At 39.1% G+C, this 14,632-nt stretch overlaps 1 protein-coding gene across 16 annotated transcripts in view; it reads left to right on the top strand.

Annotated features, from left to right (window-relative positions):
- Positions 1 to 14,632, top strand: part of GREB1L (GREB1 like retinoic acid receptor coactivator) — a 140,169-nt gene that overhangs the window by 89,695 nt on the left and 35,842 nt on the right. For 6 of the 16 annotated variants that reach the window (XM_071737279.1, XM_071737275.1, XM_071737274.1 and 3 more), the window contains 6 exons: positions 371 to 508; positions 3,982 to 4,116; positions 6,051 to 6,188; positions 6,526 to 6,645; positions 8,357 to 8,494; positions 10,300 to 10,485. In XM_071737279.1, the coding sequence (XP_071593380.1) occupies positions 371 to 508; positions 3,982 to 4,116; positions 6,051 to 6,188; positions 6,526 to 6,645; positions 8,357 to 8,494; positions 10,300 to 10,485 (855 nt within the window). The remainder of the gene's footprint in view (positions 1 to 370; positions 509 to 3,981; positions 4,117 to 6,050; positions 6,189 to 6,525; positions 6,646 to 8,356; positions 8,495 to 10,299; positions 10,486 to 14,632) is intronic. The other 10 variants (XM_071737286.1, XM_071737287.1, XM_071737288.1 and 7 more) reach the window with 2 other exon arrangements.

The raw sequence follows: 14,632 nt of genomic DNA on the forward strand, positions 1-14,632 counted from the left end.
CACAAAATTTCTCCTTTTAAAGGGCAACATATGATGTTTTGTATAAAGGTTGTGCCACAGAAGTCGCCAACTGTTTCCTGGGATATGTCCAATGCCATCAAATCTCTTGGAAGCTGCAAGCTGAGGGCTCTTGCCATTTTGCAGCATCTGGTCCGTATTTGCCTGGCCCTCTGAGTGGCCCCCAGGGAGGTCTTCTTAATTAGAAGACAAAGTTGACTAAACTGCAAGAGCTGTATTTTCGTTGAATGCTGCCATTTGTCGCTGTTTGTTGTACGTGCTGTATGTATGCTTTTAACATTTTGTCACCTTTCCCCACCGTGCTGCTGAACTTTGGCTACTGGAAGGCAGGCCTTGTTAATCTGTACTGTAGCTGCTTCATTTGCAGAATGTAGAAGCAGGCAATCATCTGCTGCTAACCTCTCTGCTAAACCAAATTCTTCGGTGTCACCGTCCACGACCCCAGAGGGTGGATCAGCTAATGGCTACAAATCAGGGTTCACTCAGACAGGTAGGAGTTGAAAGTGCTGTGAAGGTAACCATTGAGGGTGGTAAGTTACCTCAGATACTGTTGGTTCAGGGATGCTGTGAACAACTGGGTAATTTATACCTCAAGCTATGTACAGATTGCAGCGGGGAGGATGCCTTGCAAAATTTGCATCGTGAAAGATTAAGACCCAGATGAGACTGAAAGGTTAGCTTAGTCCTCGTAAGAATAGTTGATTAAAAAGGATTAAAGGATTTTTTTATTAATTTGTTTGATTCTGTGTTTCCCTGCGTTTGTTTCATTTATTTTTCGTGGATCTCAAAAAATCCTTATATGTATTTATGCTTTTGTATATATATTTATAGGGAGATATTTACTTAGTATAGACTAGGTTATTTGTCTTGAAAGGGAACGTAATTTTCTTTTGGAGTTAGGGGGCAGATTTTATTTGTTTGCTTATTTATTTAAAATTAATTTAACACAAGGGTGAACTTAGAATAGCAATTTCCCTGTACACATACAGTGGTTTTGTATTATATGAGCTAGAAGGCACCTCATAACTCATGACTCAGCAGGAGGGTCTTCCTGGACTCTCCTATAGCATCTAGAAAGCTATTAGTGATATACTTTGACAAAGAGAAACTGTATGGCAGAGAAATCAAATGGCAATTGGCTAACAAAGCAGCAGCATCTTAAATTTCATTTATTGATTTGCTTATTGCAAATAGCCAGGGGGCTTTTCTTTGAGCTGTTTTTCTCATTGCTTTATTGCAGCTTCATCTGTGCTTATGTTTTTGCATAAGTTTTTGCATATGTTTTTGCATCTGTTTGTGATGTTTCTTGAAAAATTAAAGACAGGAAAAAACTTTGTTAGTTGTTGTGATGGGTTTATATGTATGTACCAGAACATATATTTCTCTAGCTGAGTACGAAATGCAGATGAAAAAACAAGATTGTGAAAATGCTTCTTCCACTTACAAAGTATGTTAAAAAAGAAAAACAAACAGAAGCTGAACATATGCATTCATATGGAATAGTAATCACTGATCAGTATGTTCAGAGACACTTTCTCCAGGTCACCCCTCTCTGTTTAGGAAGTTGTATGCTTTAGGCTTTGGTGAAAATGAAAACGAGAGTTTTGTTTAAAAATCTGCATTTCATTGCATGGTCCCTTGGCTTTCAGATCCTGGCATGAGAACTGTGCAGATGCATGAGAACCCATTTATTTGTAACAACAAGTGATCCAATATTTGCACAGCTTTGTCTTCTGTTGTACCTGCCAAGTTAATAGATACAGCTTTTACATACTGCTGTCTCCTTATCACTCGCTGCGATTTTCAGTCTGCTTCGTGTTTCTGTGTGTCACTGTTTGTCTTCCTAGGTCACGGTTGTCAAAACCTTTTCATCTCCTTCTACTGTTATCTTAAAGTGAAGATAATGTCACATGCATACATATGTGACTGGGGGAAGGGGGGAGGGCACCTTTTTTTTTTTTGGTGGCGTGAATTCTGACATGTATTGCCTGTGATGGAGGTCTGACTTCTTCCCTCCGAGGCTTTGCATAGCTGTACTTAGAGTTGAATTCTCAGTTGCTTCAAAACAGGGTGCTTCTAATCAAGTTGCTTTCTGAAATTGTTTTTAGTTTATTGTCAACTCATGCCCATTTTTTTCTTTTGAAGTTGTGTAAATATTTTTGTTTTCTGACCATGAGAGAAGAGAGCAGGTCAGTCTCCAGGTTCTAGAAGACAACCTGTAAGTAGAGAGTTACAGGCAGGCTCAGAGTACTGCATTGAAATGGTAATTTTGTCATAGAAATTAGAGCACAAGAGAATTTTGGAATACCACAGTTAGGGCTGACATTCCGGTGTGGCTGTGTCATTGCAGCCAGGTGTAGGCTCCCAGTTTCAGAATGGTGCTGCAGGAAGATTCAGTTTCATTCCAGAGGAGAGGCAATTGGCAAAGCAAAAATGGCTCACACCATGAATAGAATATAAAATACAATTTTATGCAGACACACAGGAGGGGAAACTTCTATTTAGGTGTCAAAAAGCTGTTAAGCAACTAGAAGCAGGGTTTTACAATAGCAAGATGAACAATTTTAATGACTGGTAGTACTAAAGGTTCTGCTGAGGTACTGTTGTGTTGTTTAGACATATACCAGCTACATCTGTGCTCATAGATAAAATTTCAAGAAAATGTGTTCAACCTAGGAAGAAAAAAAAACAAAACAAAGCCAAAGTTCTGGACAGTCTACTTTGAGGAAGCTATTAACACTACGTATTTGCTGCATCATATTTAATGAGAGACCATCATTTGCTTCCCAAGTCCCTGCCATCGTGGTCTATTTTGCTATTTTTCCTGTGAAGGTGGTCAAGGTTTTTTGGTGGAGCAGCAGTAGCAGAGGCTTCTGTGTTCATTCCCAATCTCAGTTACTCTGTCTGGCAAAGCAGACCCTCCTCCCCACTTTCCTACACCAAATGGTGTGCTGCCTGAGGGTGAATGCATTTGGCAGATCAAGGTGGTCTTTGCCTTCTGTTTTCTTTCCCTGGCTATTTTCCTAGGTCATCTATAGGAGAACCTAGCCTACTTGCTGTGAATTACTTTCTGGAGAAGCTGAGTTATTGTTCTTTCACCCCAGTTATAAGACTTTGCATTTGTCAGTGTATGGGCATCTGAATGTTGAAGTTTTCTTGAAGCAAACTGCAGCTATTAAATGCTGGGAATTAAAATAGGGCCTACGAGCTGGGGGACTTGCACTCAGTTCTGCTTTACAGTTTTATACATTTCTAGTATTAGAATATTTCTAAATTCAGTCTATCCATCTATAAATAGGGCTATTGCTTTTCAGCCTCTTAAAGTGTTCTAGGAAGCTGCTGTTTGTTAATTCATGCAAAGAGTTTGGGCTCATATACCCTTCCATTTCTTACCCTCATTTATAAATGGATGTACATTTTTTATTGCCTTATAGATGGTACTGCTGAAAAGAGGCTATTTATTTGATATTTTTTTTCTGCCCTAAGTCAAGCTCAGCTGTGTCTGACAGAGGTTTGATAACCTGTTCTTGAAAACCACAGGTGATGGAGATTCCACAGCCTTTTTAGGCAACTCATTCCAGTGCTTATTCCCTGTGCTTGCTGAGGACAGTTCACTGAAGCTCTTTGCCTTAGCTTTCTCGTTTGTAACATGGGAAAGTTGTGTTTACTTCCCTATCCCACAGTGGAATGTTAAGGAATACTGAGACACCCCTTTCTACAGTGTATGTGAATGCAAAATAATGTGAAAGAGATTAATCAGTAGGTTGTGAAATTCTATAGAAATGCCCAATTAAATGTTTTCTGCAACTCCTACAAGGTACCGATACATGATGATTTCTTAGGAGTGTAAAAAAGTTTTTATTATATGCAGAGATGAGTTTAGATAAATGTGTATGATACAAATTGCATATGCACATATATATATTTTTGATCATTACTTAATTTAAAAACTTATTTTCTCAGATTCTTCAGTGTTCAGTCCAGCAAAATCATCTTCTGCTGTTAACTTAAGTGGAACTCAGGACCCATCTCGAAACAAGAATATTGTGAAGCCCCTGGCTCTGTCAGTACAGCTTGTTGGAAAGGCATTTGCTGCAGGTATGGCTTTGCTTTGCATTGCAGGATAGCTGAGAGATTTATCAGTTTCACAACCAAAAAATAATGAAGTAATGACTTTTGTGGGAAAATAAGAAAAGAAACCATTCACTAGCATTCTCCAGAATTCTCATATTCTTGCAGTCTTCTGCACAGAAAATTTTCGTGGCCATTACTGGCCCCAAACTGAGCTGCACCTTGGCTTTCAGATTTGACATTCTGGTAAAAGTGAATGTCATATATCTAGGAGAGCAAAAAAGTCACCTATATGACACTCATTCTTTCCTGAGTGAGAGTTGTGTGTTGTTTTGCCCTTGTAGCAGGTATATATGCTACATGCAGGTATGTAGCTGCATATGCTATATGCATATGCTATATGCAGGTATATATATATATAATTCCATACTTTTAATGGAATTTAGTCTCACTCAAAGGAGTTTTAATACTTATGCTGTTTTGATTACTTATTTCTGCATTGTGTTTAATAAATTAGAACCTTCAGCTGTGGCATCTGAATCCCTCACTGGTATTCTGTTGTGATTGTTCATTAATTTAGCTGGTTAGTCCTTTAAGCAATGAAAAAAAAATTGTCACACTTATTACAAACATACTCAAATAAGAAAAAATACTAATACATTTTACTTATAAATGCACATGAGCATTATGTTTGATACACGATGAATTATATCTGCTAGTTTATACAATATAGATTATTATTTATACATAACACTGTTGTGTTGTATCTAATGAATCATTAACAGTTCTTCATTTAAAATACCCTTCCTTCTTCATACTTGTGTAAGTAAGAGAATTTACCATGTACTGAAATTACTCCCACCATTTCAACAACTTCTATAACTGACTCATGCCCACCATATCTGTTCATACCAAATTTTTGACTCAGAGTACAAGTTGGGGAGCTTACAACGGGACGGTGATATTATTAAAATTTTGCTAATTGACGAGCTGAGAATCTTGTGCTTGAATTTATTTGGATGACTGCTATGGGAGAGTTCCACATTACATTGTTTTCAGACAAATACCCACGTTTCAGAATCTTTCTGTTGCAGCTGCCATCAGCAAGCTGCTGCAGCATCTCCTGCTGTTGCTCCTAGGATATGTTCCTGGAAGCTAAGTCCTCATGGAGCTGGCAGATGTGGCAAGGAGCTGTAGCCCCCACTGGGATCTGTATCTGCTCTGTGCAGCTTATGCCAATTCTTTTAGCTCTTCCAAAATTTAGGCTCTTCAAAACAATAAGGAGCAGCTCAGGAATGTGAGGATAACTTCTTTTAGTTCTGTTTTGTAATCTGGATATAGTGGGTCCTGCCCAGGGTGTTGGGCTTGCTGGGACTGGAGGATTATCTTAGGCAGAGGTAACAAAATTAAGCATAATTTGTAGTGCTCAGAGCATGTGTACTTGACAGCAAACTGCCCTGTCCTCCTTGCCCAGTCTCCTTTGCTAAGGCTTTAGATGAGAACCCTGTAGTGAATTACTGTGTACGGCACATGGATGACTGGGGAAATAAAATATATGGATGCACCAAAGTGGGTTAGAAATCTTTACAAACTGAATTAATGATGTGCTTTTTTTTTTTTTTTTAATTTTCTATGTCTAAAAGTTGGTCACAAACTTCCAGTTTCTAATTTATTTCTTACTTATGCATGTAATTTTCTAGTTTATTTTGGTGGGGTTTGTTTTTATATCTTCTACCCCTCTTCCTCACCCTGAAATCTTGACATTCTATTTTAGGGCTAGGATTTTGCAGTCTATGCCCAAATTATTCTCTGCCAAGTACACTTTGTGCTTTCCCTGGAGTATGTTTCTTCTGGTCACGCATCTTGCCCTGTTCTTTTGTGTCTGCATGCAGTGTTATTATTTTGTTTGTTTGTTTTCAAGATTGTCTCAAGTCACACGTACTGTATTTTATTATACTCAGCTCCTCTTTCACTGCGTGGCACTGATGTTGCTAATGGAAACACTAATGGAGGAAGAAATAACGTACTGAATTCTACAGTGTCTCGGCCAGTGCCTCACTCAACATCTCCAAGCCCTGGCTGTGCAGCTGGAGACCAAGGTAAAAAAAACCTCTCTGTTTTTCTATTTTAAGCTGCACAGGCTGTTGAGCCTGAAATTCATTATTTTGTTTTTCTTTCCGTCATAGTTGTTTATACATCTCAGTCTTTACAGAACCATTTGGGTTTTGGCTTGACCATTAATCATAACATTCTACTTTTTAACACAGGTAACAACTCTTTTCACATCATAGTCTGGCTTTGTGTAAATCTAGTTTTAAACCTCTGGAACTGAGTGGCGTGGTACCAGACCAACACCAATGTGAAGTGGAAATGTGGGCTGGAATCTGGTCATTTGGGAGGATGGTGTTTAGAACTTTTTTTTCCTTTCCTTTTCAGCATCCATGTCCAGTTCTGGACCACCAAAGAAACGTCACCGGGGATGGTCTCCTGGGTCCCCAGTCCCTGCTTCTGGTGTAGCAGCATCTGTTCCTACAATTCGGCCTTCAGCAAGAACAGGTAAGGTTTGAATAATACAGAGATGTTGTTTTTAAAAAGTGTGCTCAGGCAGACTGGTAGTTCTGTGCAGCTTCACATAGGTATTGAACAGAAAACATAAGTGAGCTTGTTGAAATAGTAGTTAAGGACACCATGGAGATGGTGTTCTACAGATGCCCCAGAAAAACACACAATTACCTTATCCTTCTTGCCATAATCTGAGATGATACACAGGGAAAGCAGAACTATTAGGGGAGAGAGAGGAAAGGAAGATGTGAATAATATTTGTAAAAATTCAAAGCTATCTAAGTCCCCCAGCTGTAACTCAGTTCTTCTAAAATCATGCAGGTTCATTCATAAATGAGCCTATTTGAAGGATTTCCATTAGCCTTCACATTGAATATTATGTCTCAGCCAGGTGTGGCTTTGTATAATTTTAAGCTAAGAAAGGACACTGATGTCCCCCAGGTCATGTTTAGTTATAGGCATAAAGTTTATGACACCGTATGTCTGCTGTGCTTCAAAAAGCTGTAGGAAGGATATGTAACATCATGACCTGAAATAGGATTAATTACTAGTATGGGTGAATTCTCATCAATAGCCACATAGGTACCTCTTTATACATAACTGTTAATAAAACTGTGCACTATTAAAGCACTTCTTAGTTGTGGAATTCAGCATATGTTGTAAGGGGGAATAAACAGTTACTTATTCCTGTCTCTGTAGAGTGAGAAAAAACATACAAGGAAGAAAAAAAAGCCATTTGTAAATATGCATAATACATTTTTTACTCTGCTTTGGAGGGCTTAGTTTTGGGGTATTTTGGAATTAATTTTCAGAGATACTCATCATAGGAAGAAAGGTTATGTGGTAGTGCAGGCCTCTCTACTTGAACATCTCAAAACAATTGCAGCTTTTGTAGGTTTCTAGCTTCAGAGAACTGCTGAAGAAATGAGATATAAGGCAGTCTCCCCCTTTTTGTTGAGTTTGTCTACACCAATCAACTGCCTCTGCTGTGTATCCCATTTTCCATGGGTCTTTCTTAGTATTTTTTTTCTGTTGGATAAACAATTTCTACTGCTAAAACAAACGTGTTCATTCATGCTGCCTTTGATGCTTTTCTGTTGATGGCATTGTTTGAAAAATCTGTTACAAGCCACCAAATGAAGCCTGAGAAACTTCTGAAGCAGACCTCATGCTGAAACCTGATTACAGATTGCAATATTCTTGCAGTTTGTTTCCTTTTGCTTGTGAAAGCTGCTTTTACTCTCTCATGAGAAAAGCCTAATTTTTATTCTTGTAGCAACTGTCGAAGGACAGCTTTGAGATTTTTGGCCTGCATTTTTTCTCTTATCTATGTGTATTCTAGGTCAAAAGTCAGAGAAGTCTCTTTTCTTGGATTGAGAGGTAGCCTCTGTCTTGGAGATGGCCTTTTGGCTTAGTACTTGGCTTTGTTTAAAGAGGCATATTCAAAACTGTGTTTTCCTCTTTCATTCCCCCTTCCCACCAACAATGCAGTGGTCAGGAAAAGTTTTATTTTAGGGGTAGGGCTACAGGAGGTTATAGGTTCTTAATTTAAATTACTTAAAACTAGAGCAGGAAATGCAGAGACCTTTTGAATTTTATTACAGTTAGTGATCTGCAGTAATTTTTGGTTTTTTATTTGTTCATACGGCCAAATCACAGTATGAGCCTTTTAGTAATGGAAACTTCTCTTTTCTTTATTTTATAGAGCCTCTTTTGTCAGTCCCAGTTCCTCAATCCATGTTAACTGGAATTTTACAGCCTCAACCCATCCCAGCAGGGGAGACTGTAATAGTTCCTGAAAACCTGCTGAATAACTCAGGAGTCAGACCAGTGATTCTGATAGGTAAGTCTTACAGTGGGGAATCAAATGGTGCATTTTGAACAAATGCATGCTCTTCTAGGACCAAGAATTATTTTCTTTCTTGTTGTTGGTTCTGGTGTTTCAGTATGATATGAAGTCAATTTGTCACAGATAGTTTGCTTTGTTTGCTCAACATTTAAAATTGGTAGTTAGGGCATTCCTGGAGAACCTGATTTGCAAACAGGTCATGACTAGGTCAAATTTAACAAAACCTCTGGCCAAATTAAATTTTTGTACAAATAAGATTTTTGTAAAATCCAAGAATAGAAATGTTTCCATGTAATGAAAATAGCTTTCCAGTGTAAACAACTTACAAAACAAGCAACTATTTCCTGCAGTGTTTACAGTCTAGATCTTGAAGCCCAGGGATTCAGCATGAGAACCAGAAAATTGATTTGTACTCACTAATCAGAAGTGAATCATGCTTATTTGTCCTTTTTAGCCCATACTTCTTGTAAGCAACTGAGATGACAGACCAGGCTTTTAAAATCCATTAGCTGTATGAAGTATATTGTTAACCCTTAGAAAGACATTACTTTTACTTTAAAAATATGACTCATAATACAAATACCCCATTCAAGCTGAGCTACATGGGCATACTCTATTGAAAAGATGGGTCAGGTAGTACTGCCAAAATTTTGATGAGTGATTTTTTGACTCTTTAAATCTGTTTTCAGTGTGGCATCATAAAGATGGCTGTTTGAAGAAGCTTCAGTGTTAACAGAACATGCTTCTGAACACAATCTGTGGAAAAATTATTATTCCTGGAGTTCTCAAAGTCTTCACTTGCACACATAGTCCTAATACAGTTCTCATAAAATTAACAGTGCTGTGTACTAGGAGAGGGTTACATTACCTCTGGTTTGTTTTGCCTAATGTTTGTGTTTTTTTGGTTTTGTTGTGTTTTTTTGTTTTGGTTTTTTTGGGTTTTTTTTTTTTTTGTTGTTTTTTTTTCTGGAAGCCTATTCTAAAGCCCTACCATGGTGCTCTAGCGGTTTTCAGGGAAACACTTTCTTATTAAAGATGAGGGTGCCTACAGTCATCAGCTTAAGTGCAAATTGAATGCAGCCCTCAGGCTCTTGGAGAGTTGCCAGTGAAGTCTTCAGTTCGGCTAAACGTTTGTGGCCCTGAGAAACAGCATCCTAATAATAGCACAGAACCAGATGTACCCAAGTGGATGGGGTTGGCAAAATCTGTGCTGCAATTTTTTTGAAAGGAAAACATTCTCAAGGAGAAAAGGAGTTAGGCTGTGCTCATGTGCTTTACCTAGGAGAACAGCATGTTTAGTTGTTGATGTTTATTTAAGCTGTTCATGGAAACAGTGGCAAAAAAGTGAAATCAATCACAGCAATAGCACAGTGGCTCAATCAATGCTAATGTGACTTCTGCTGCTTTTATAATGTTAAGATCAATGTACTTTTGCTTCCATTGATTCTCTTTTTTTGTAGACTATATTCTGCAGTACATTATATTATGTATTTAAAGGTCAGAGAAAGACCCAAATAGATAATATTCCCATTTGTATTTGGATAACAATAATTATTATCCTGCTGGTATACAGTTATTGTTAGTTTTTGCAAACCTTTGTGATTACTTGTTGTAAAACACAGCAAAGGATCACTGGCCCATGCCATTTATTTTGTAAGCAATTTGAATGCCCAGAACACTCACTGGTGAAGTATGTTTTGCAACAACATTAAGAAGCAGCTTGGGAATGTGTGCAAGATTTCATGAGGTGATATATTTTGGAAATTTCTGGGGTTATCTTTTTGTTTCTTTTATCAAAGGTTATGGCACTTTACCTTATTTCTATGGAAATGTGGGTGATATTGTTGTAAGTCCCTTGCTGGTGAATTGCTACAAGATTCCACAGCTGGAAAATAAGGATTTAGATCTCCTGGGTTTGACCAGCAGTCAGCTGCTAAGTGTGGAGAACATGATACTTCTAACTATTCAGTATCTTGTCCAACTAGGTAAGCAATTTGTCATAAGCTCTTGTTTTTATTTGTGACTCTGCTTTTTTTCTCCCCCCTTTCTGTATGTCCTTTTCAGAGCCAATTTTCTGGCTCTTTTCGTGCCTGGAAGAGGTAAGTGGCTCCATCTAGCGTGTGAGACTTTGCTACTTTGTTCTTCAGTTTGAAGAAGTTAAATGAATTTGAAGGCTGATACTGCTTGTACTCTCCATATGGGGATTGACCAGGTCACCTTTGTGAAATCGATTTGCAATGCAGATAACTAATTTGCTTAGAGTATCCAGCCATCAGTTATCACAGCTTCTTCTAAGGACACTCGGTCTGTTTTATTCAGTTTTGTGACAAATGCTGGCAGATGTGTGATGGTCATCATTGTTTTGGTGACAACACTGTTTACATGAAAACCACATTTGTTATTCAGACTAAGGCAAGTTATTCAGTGAAAATCTCATTCTTGTAGATGTTTTTGAAATGGAGTCTTTGCAAGTTTGAGTGCAAACCAGATTTTCTTTCTGTTGTTTCAGGTGCAGACATTTTTCCCTACCTTAGAGTGAAAGGCAGCATCTTAGCAGTAAGGTTTCAGAGCTGAAAGTGTAATTCAGGATAGTGTTGGGAAACTTCTCACAGAAGTCTCAGTGTTCATTTCTGTGTTTGAAAAGATGCTGCTTATCATAGAGGAGTGTGAAATGACTTGAGTGAGGAGCACACTGCTTCCCTGTACTATCTTTCTGATAGGCCATCTGTAATATGTAATGGTGTGAAATGTGCAAGCACTTCAAAAGAAGGACAACTGGTGATAACTCTATCATCTGGGGAGTAAATGTACTCTCTAAGTTTAATCCATGTGTTCTTAACAATTTTCTGTTCTCTGTTGATGCAGTACTGTTACAGGCAGGAGGGAGGCCATCTTCTCTGTTGTAATAGTGACCTGTTTGCTTTATTTATCATTCTCTGCCTTAGTAGCCTATTGGATGCCAGGTTAGAGCTGGCAAAGTGTTCCTTTGTTTTTTTACAGGCTGAATATTTTTCTGTTGCCCTTCTCTGTAGGCTTAATTTATTTTTATTTGAGGTTTTTATATTCTCTGGAAAGTTTGTAGGGTCTGCATGTGAAAACCAGCTGCCTCAGTTCTGGATTGATAGAGGCAGCCTGTGCATTTCCTTCAGAGAAACATACAGCCAGCTGATACAGCACTTCCATTTCAAAAGAAATTATTTATCAAAACCTATTGAGTCAATGAACCAAACTTCACTAACAAATCCAACCTCAGATGGATGCAGTAAGTCTATACATGCTGCATACTAGAGGAGGCTTTGTGCAAAGCTTCTGGAGCTGAACTGGGCTTGCAGGCACCATGCCTTCAGCATGAAGAAGTTCCCTTATTAGCAAGTGTTTAGTTTGGCTTTTGTTCTTAGCTGTGCAAAGCTGAATAGTTTTCTATTTGGCCTTATGTGGAGATAGGCACCAGCACTGTAAGAAGAAAAAGCCTAATGAGGAGAAAAGTAAAAACATTCTGCAGAGCATGGGGTTCAAAGCATGTTCCTAGTTTGAATATTGCTATAAACTTTAAATGGTTGGATATGTGACAGCTGAACTGTAGCCTTTATGCTATTTTGTAAAATAAAAGTAGATTAAAGGTGATTGGAGGGAAGCCAGTTTGACGAGGAGAAGAGAATCAAACCCTCATCAATTAACAGTTCATTCATGTGAGGCTCTTTTTTTCTTAAGAAAAATGGTCTAAAAAAAGGTATTCTTTCTTCCGGGGTGTATTGTGAAAGAGTAAGTTAAAGGCAAAGATAAAAAAGCAGACAGAAAAATGAAATGGATACCGAGCCTTGCCTAATTTTTTCAGATCCTACTACTTACACGAAGTATGTTTGCACAAGACTGTGATCACAGATCGTAAGAATATTAATGAAAGTGCTCAGTTTGTGAAAAAAAGCTATATCTGAGAATTCCTTTGAGTTTTCCTGTAGGATCATGACAAGATTGTAGGATAATGCTGTTGTGTTTACAGAAATCAGCAAGCAATCTCACAATGATATCACAAATCGAAGCAAACAAAGTAGCTGCACTTCAGATGCTTTCATTTTAAATCTACTGTTGTCCCCCTGTACTTGGCACTGGTGAAGCTGCACCTTGAATACTGTGTTAATTTTTGATCTCCTCACTACAAAAGTGCCATTGAGGTGGTGGAGCTAGTCTAGAGAGGGACAATGAAGCTGGTGAAGGGTCTAGAGCACAAGCCTTATGATGAGCATTTGAGGGAACTGGGGTTGTTTAGCCTGGTGTTAAGGTAACTGAGGGGGAGACCTTATTGCTCTCTACAGCTACCTGAAAGGAGGTTACAGCAGGGTTGGGGTTGGTCTCTTCTCCCAAGTAACAAGGAATAGGACAAGAGGAAATAGCCTGAATCAGAGAATCACAGAATCAGCTTGGTGGGAAAAGACCTTCAAGATCATTGAGTCCAACCATTAACCTAAAACTGACAAGACCTTAACTGAGCCATATCCCTATGTACTGTTCCTATGTAACTCTTAAATACCTCCAGAGATGGTGACTCCACCAGTGCCTGGGGCAGCCTGTTCCTATGTCTGAGAACCCTTTTGGTGAAGAAATTCTCCCTAACATCCAATCTAAATCTCTCCTGGCACAACTTGAGGCCATTACCTCCTGTCCTCTCACTTGTAATTTCATTGAGTAGACTCATCCCTGCCTTATGCAGAGCAATAAGGTTTCCCCTCAGCCTCCTTTTTGCTGGGCTAAACAACCCCAGCTCCCTCAGCCACTCCTGGTAAGATGTATGCTTCAAACACTTCTTCATCTTTGTTGCCCTTCTTTGGACATGGTCTAGTAGCTCAATGTCCTTTTTGTAGTCAGAGGCCCCAAACTGAACACATTACTTGAGGTGTGGCCTCACCAGTGCTGTGTACAGGGGTAAGATCACCTGGTCCTGCTGGCCACACTGTTCCTGATACAGGCCAGGATGCCATTGGTCCTCTCGGCCACCTGGGCACACTGCTGGCTCATGTTCAGCTGGCTTCAGGTCAGGCCACCAACTGGATTTAACTGCATTGGGCTTGGCCATCCAACCAGTTTTTAACCCAGCAAAGTGTATGCCCAGCCAAGCTGTGAGCAGCCAGTTTCTTTAGGAGAATGCTTTGGGAAACTCTGTCGAATGCCCTACTGAAGTGCAGATGGACAACATCCACAGCCTTTCCTTCATCCAAGAAATGTGTGTCACCTTGTCATAAAAGGACATGAGGTTTGTCAAACAGGACCTGCCTTTCATAAACCCATCTTGACTGGACCTGATCACCTGGTTACCCTGCATGTGCTGGATGGTACTCAGGGTGATCTGCTCTGAAGTTCTGCTGGGGGAGGTTTAGATATTGGGCTAAATTTCTTCACCAAAAGGGCTGTGAAGCACTGGAAGAGGATGCCCATGGAAGTGGTGGAGTCATCATCTCTTGAGCTACTTAAAAGACTTGTAGGTGTGGTTCTGAGGGACATGATAAAGTGGTGGACCTGGCAGTGCTGGGTTAAGAGTTGGTCTCAAATGATCTTAAAGGTCTTTTCTAACCTAAATTGTTCTATGATTGTACGAAGACTGTACACGGTTAAAGCTGTGTCTGTGAGCATAGCACTGCTATAAATAAATTCCAATGAATGTGATAAAGGAATAAGTAAAAAAGAGGTATGTTTTAGTTCAGTGTTTTTTTATGGTCTGTCTCCTGTACTTACACAGATTTCACATCTGTTATCTTTGGCAGCATTGGCAGGGAAGTGTTCTCAGACTTTGTTTTTGTACCTCCGAATGCCCATATTTGTACTGTGGGTTACATTCTATCATGTGCAATCATCGGCTTTTTACTGTTGCATTACTGTGTCTACAAACACAACCTCACGCTCTGTCTTCAGTGGAAGGGATATTCAGACACACGGAGGAGAAGGTTATTCCAGAAATTCCCCCAGTGCTAAGTGGTTGAAGGAGTTGTTCTCCCTTGGGGTGCACCATGGAGTGTGCCTACCCAGAAACTGATGGCATTTGGATATTTTATCTTAAACTGTAGGTGCCTTTGGGAGCATAAGTATGTTAATAAGGTGCTTCTCAGCTATGAATTTTATGTAGTATTATTCTTTTTGCAG

Source organism: Heliangelus exortis, chromosome 2, assembly GCF_036169615.1.
Source record: "Heliangelus exortis chromosome 2, bHelExo1.hap1, whole genome shotgun sequence".
Taxonomy (NCBI): Eukaryota; Metazoa; Chordata; class Aves; order Apodiformes; family Trochilidae; genus Heliangelus; species Heliangelus exortis.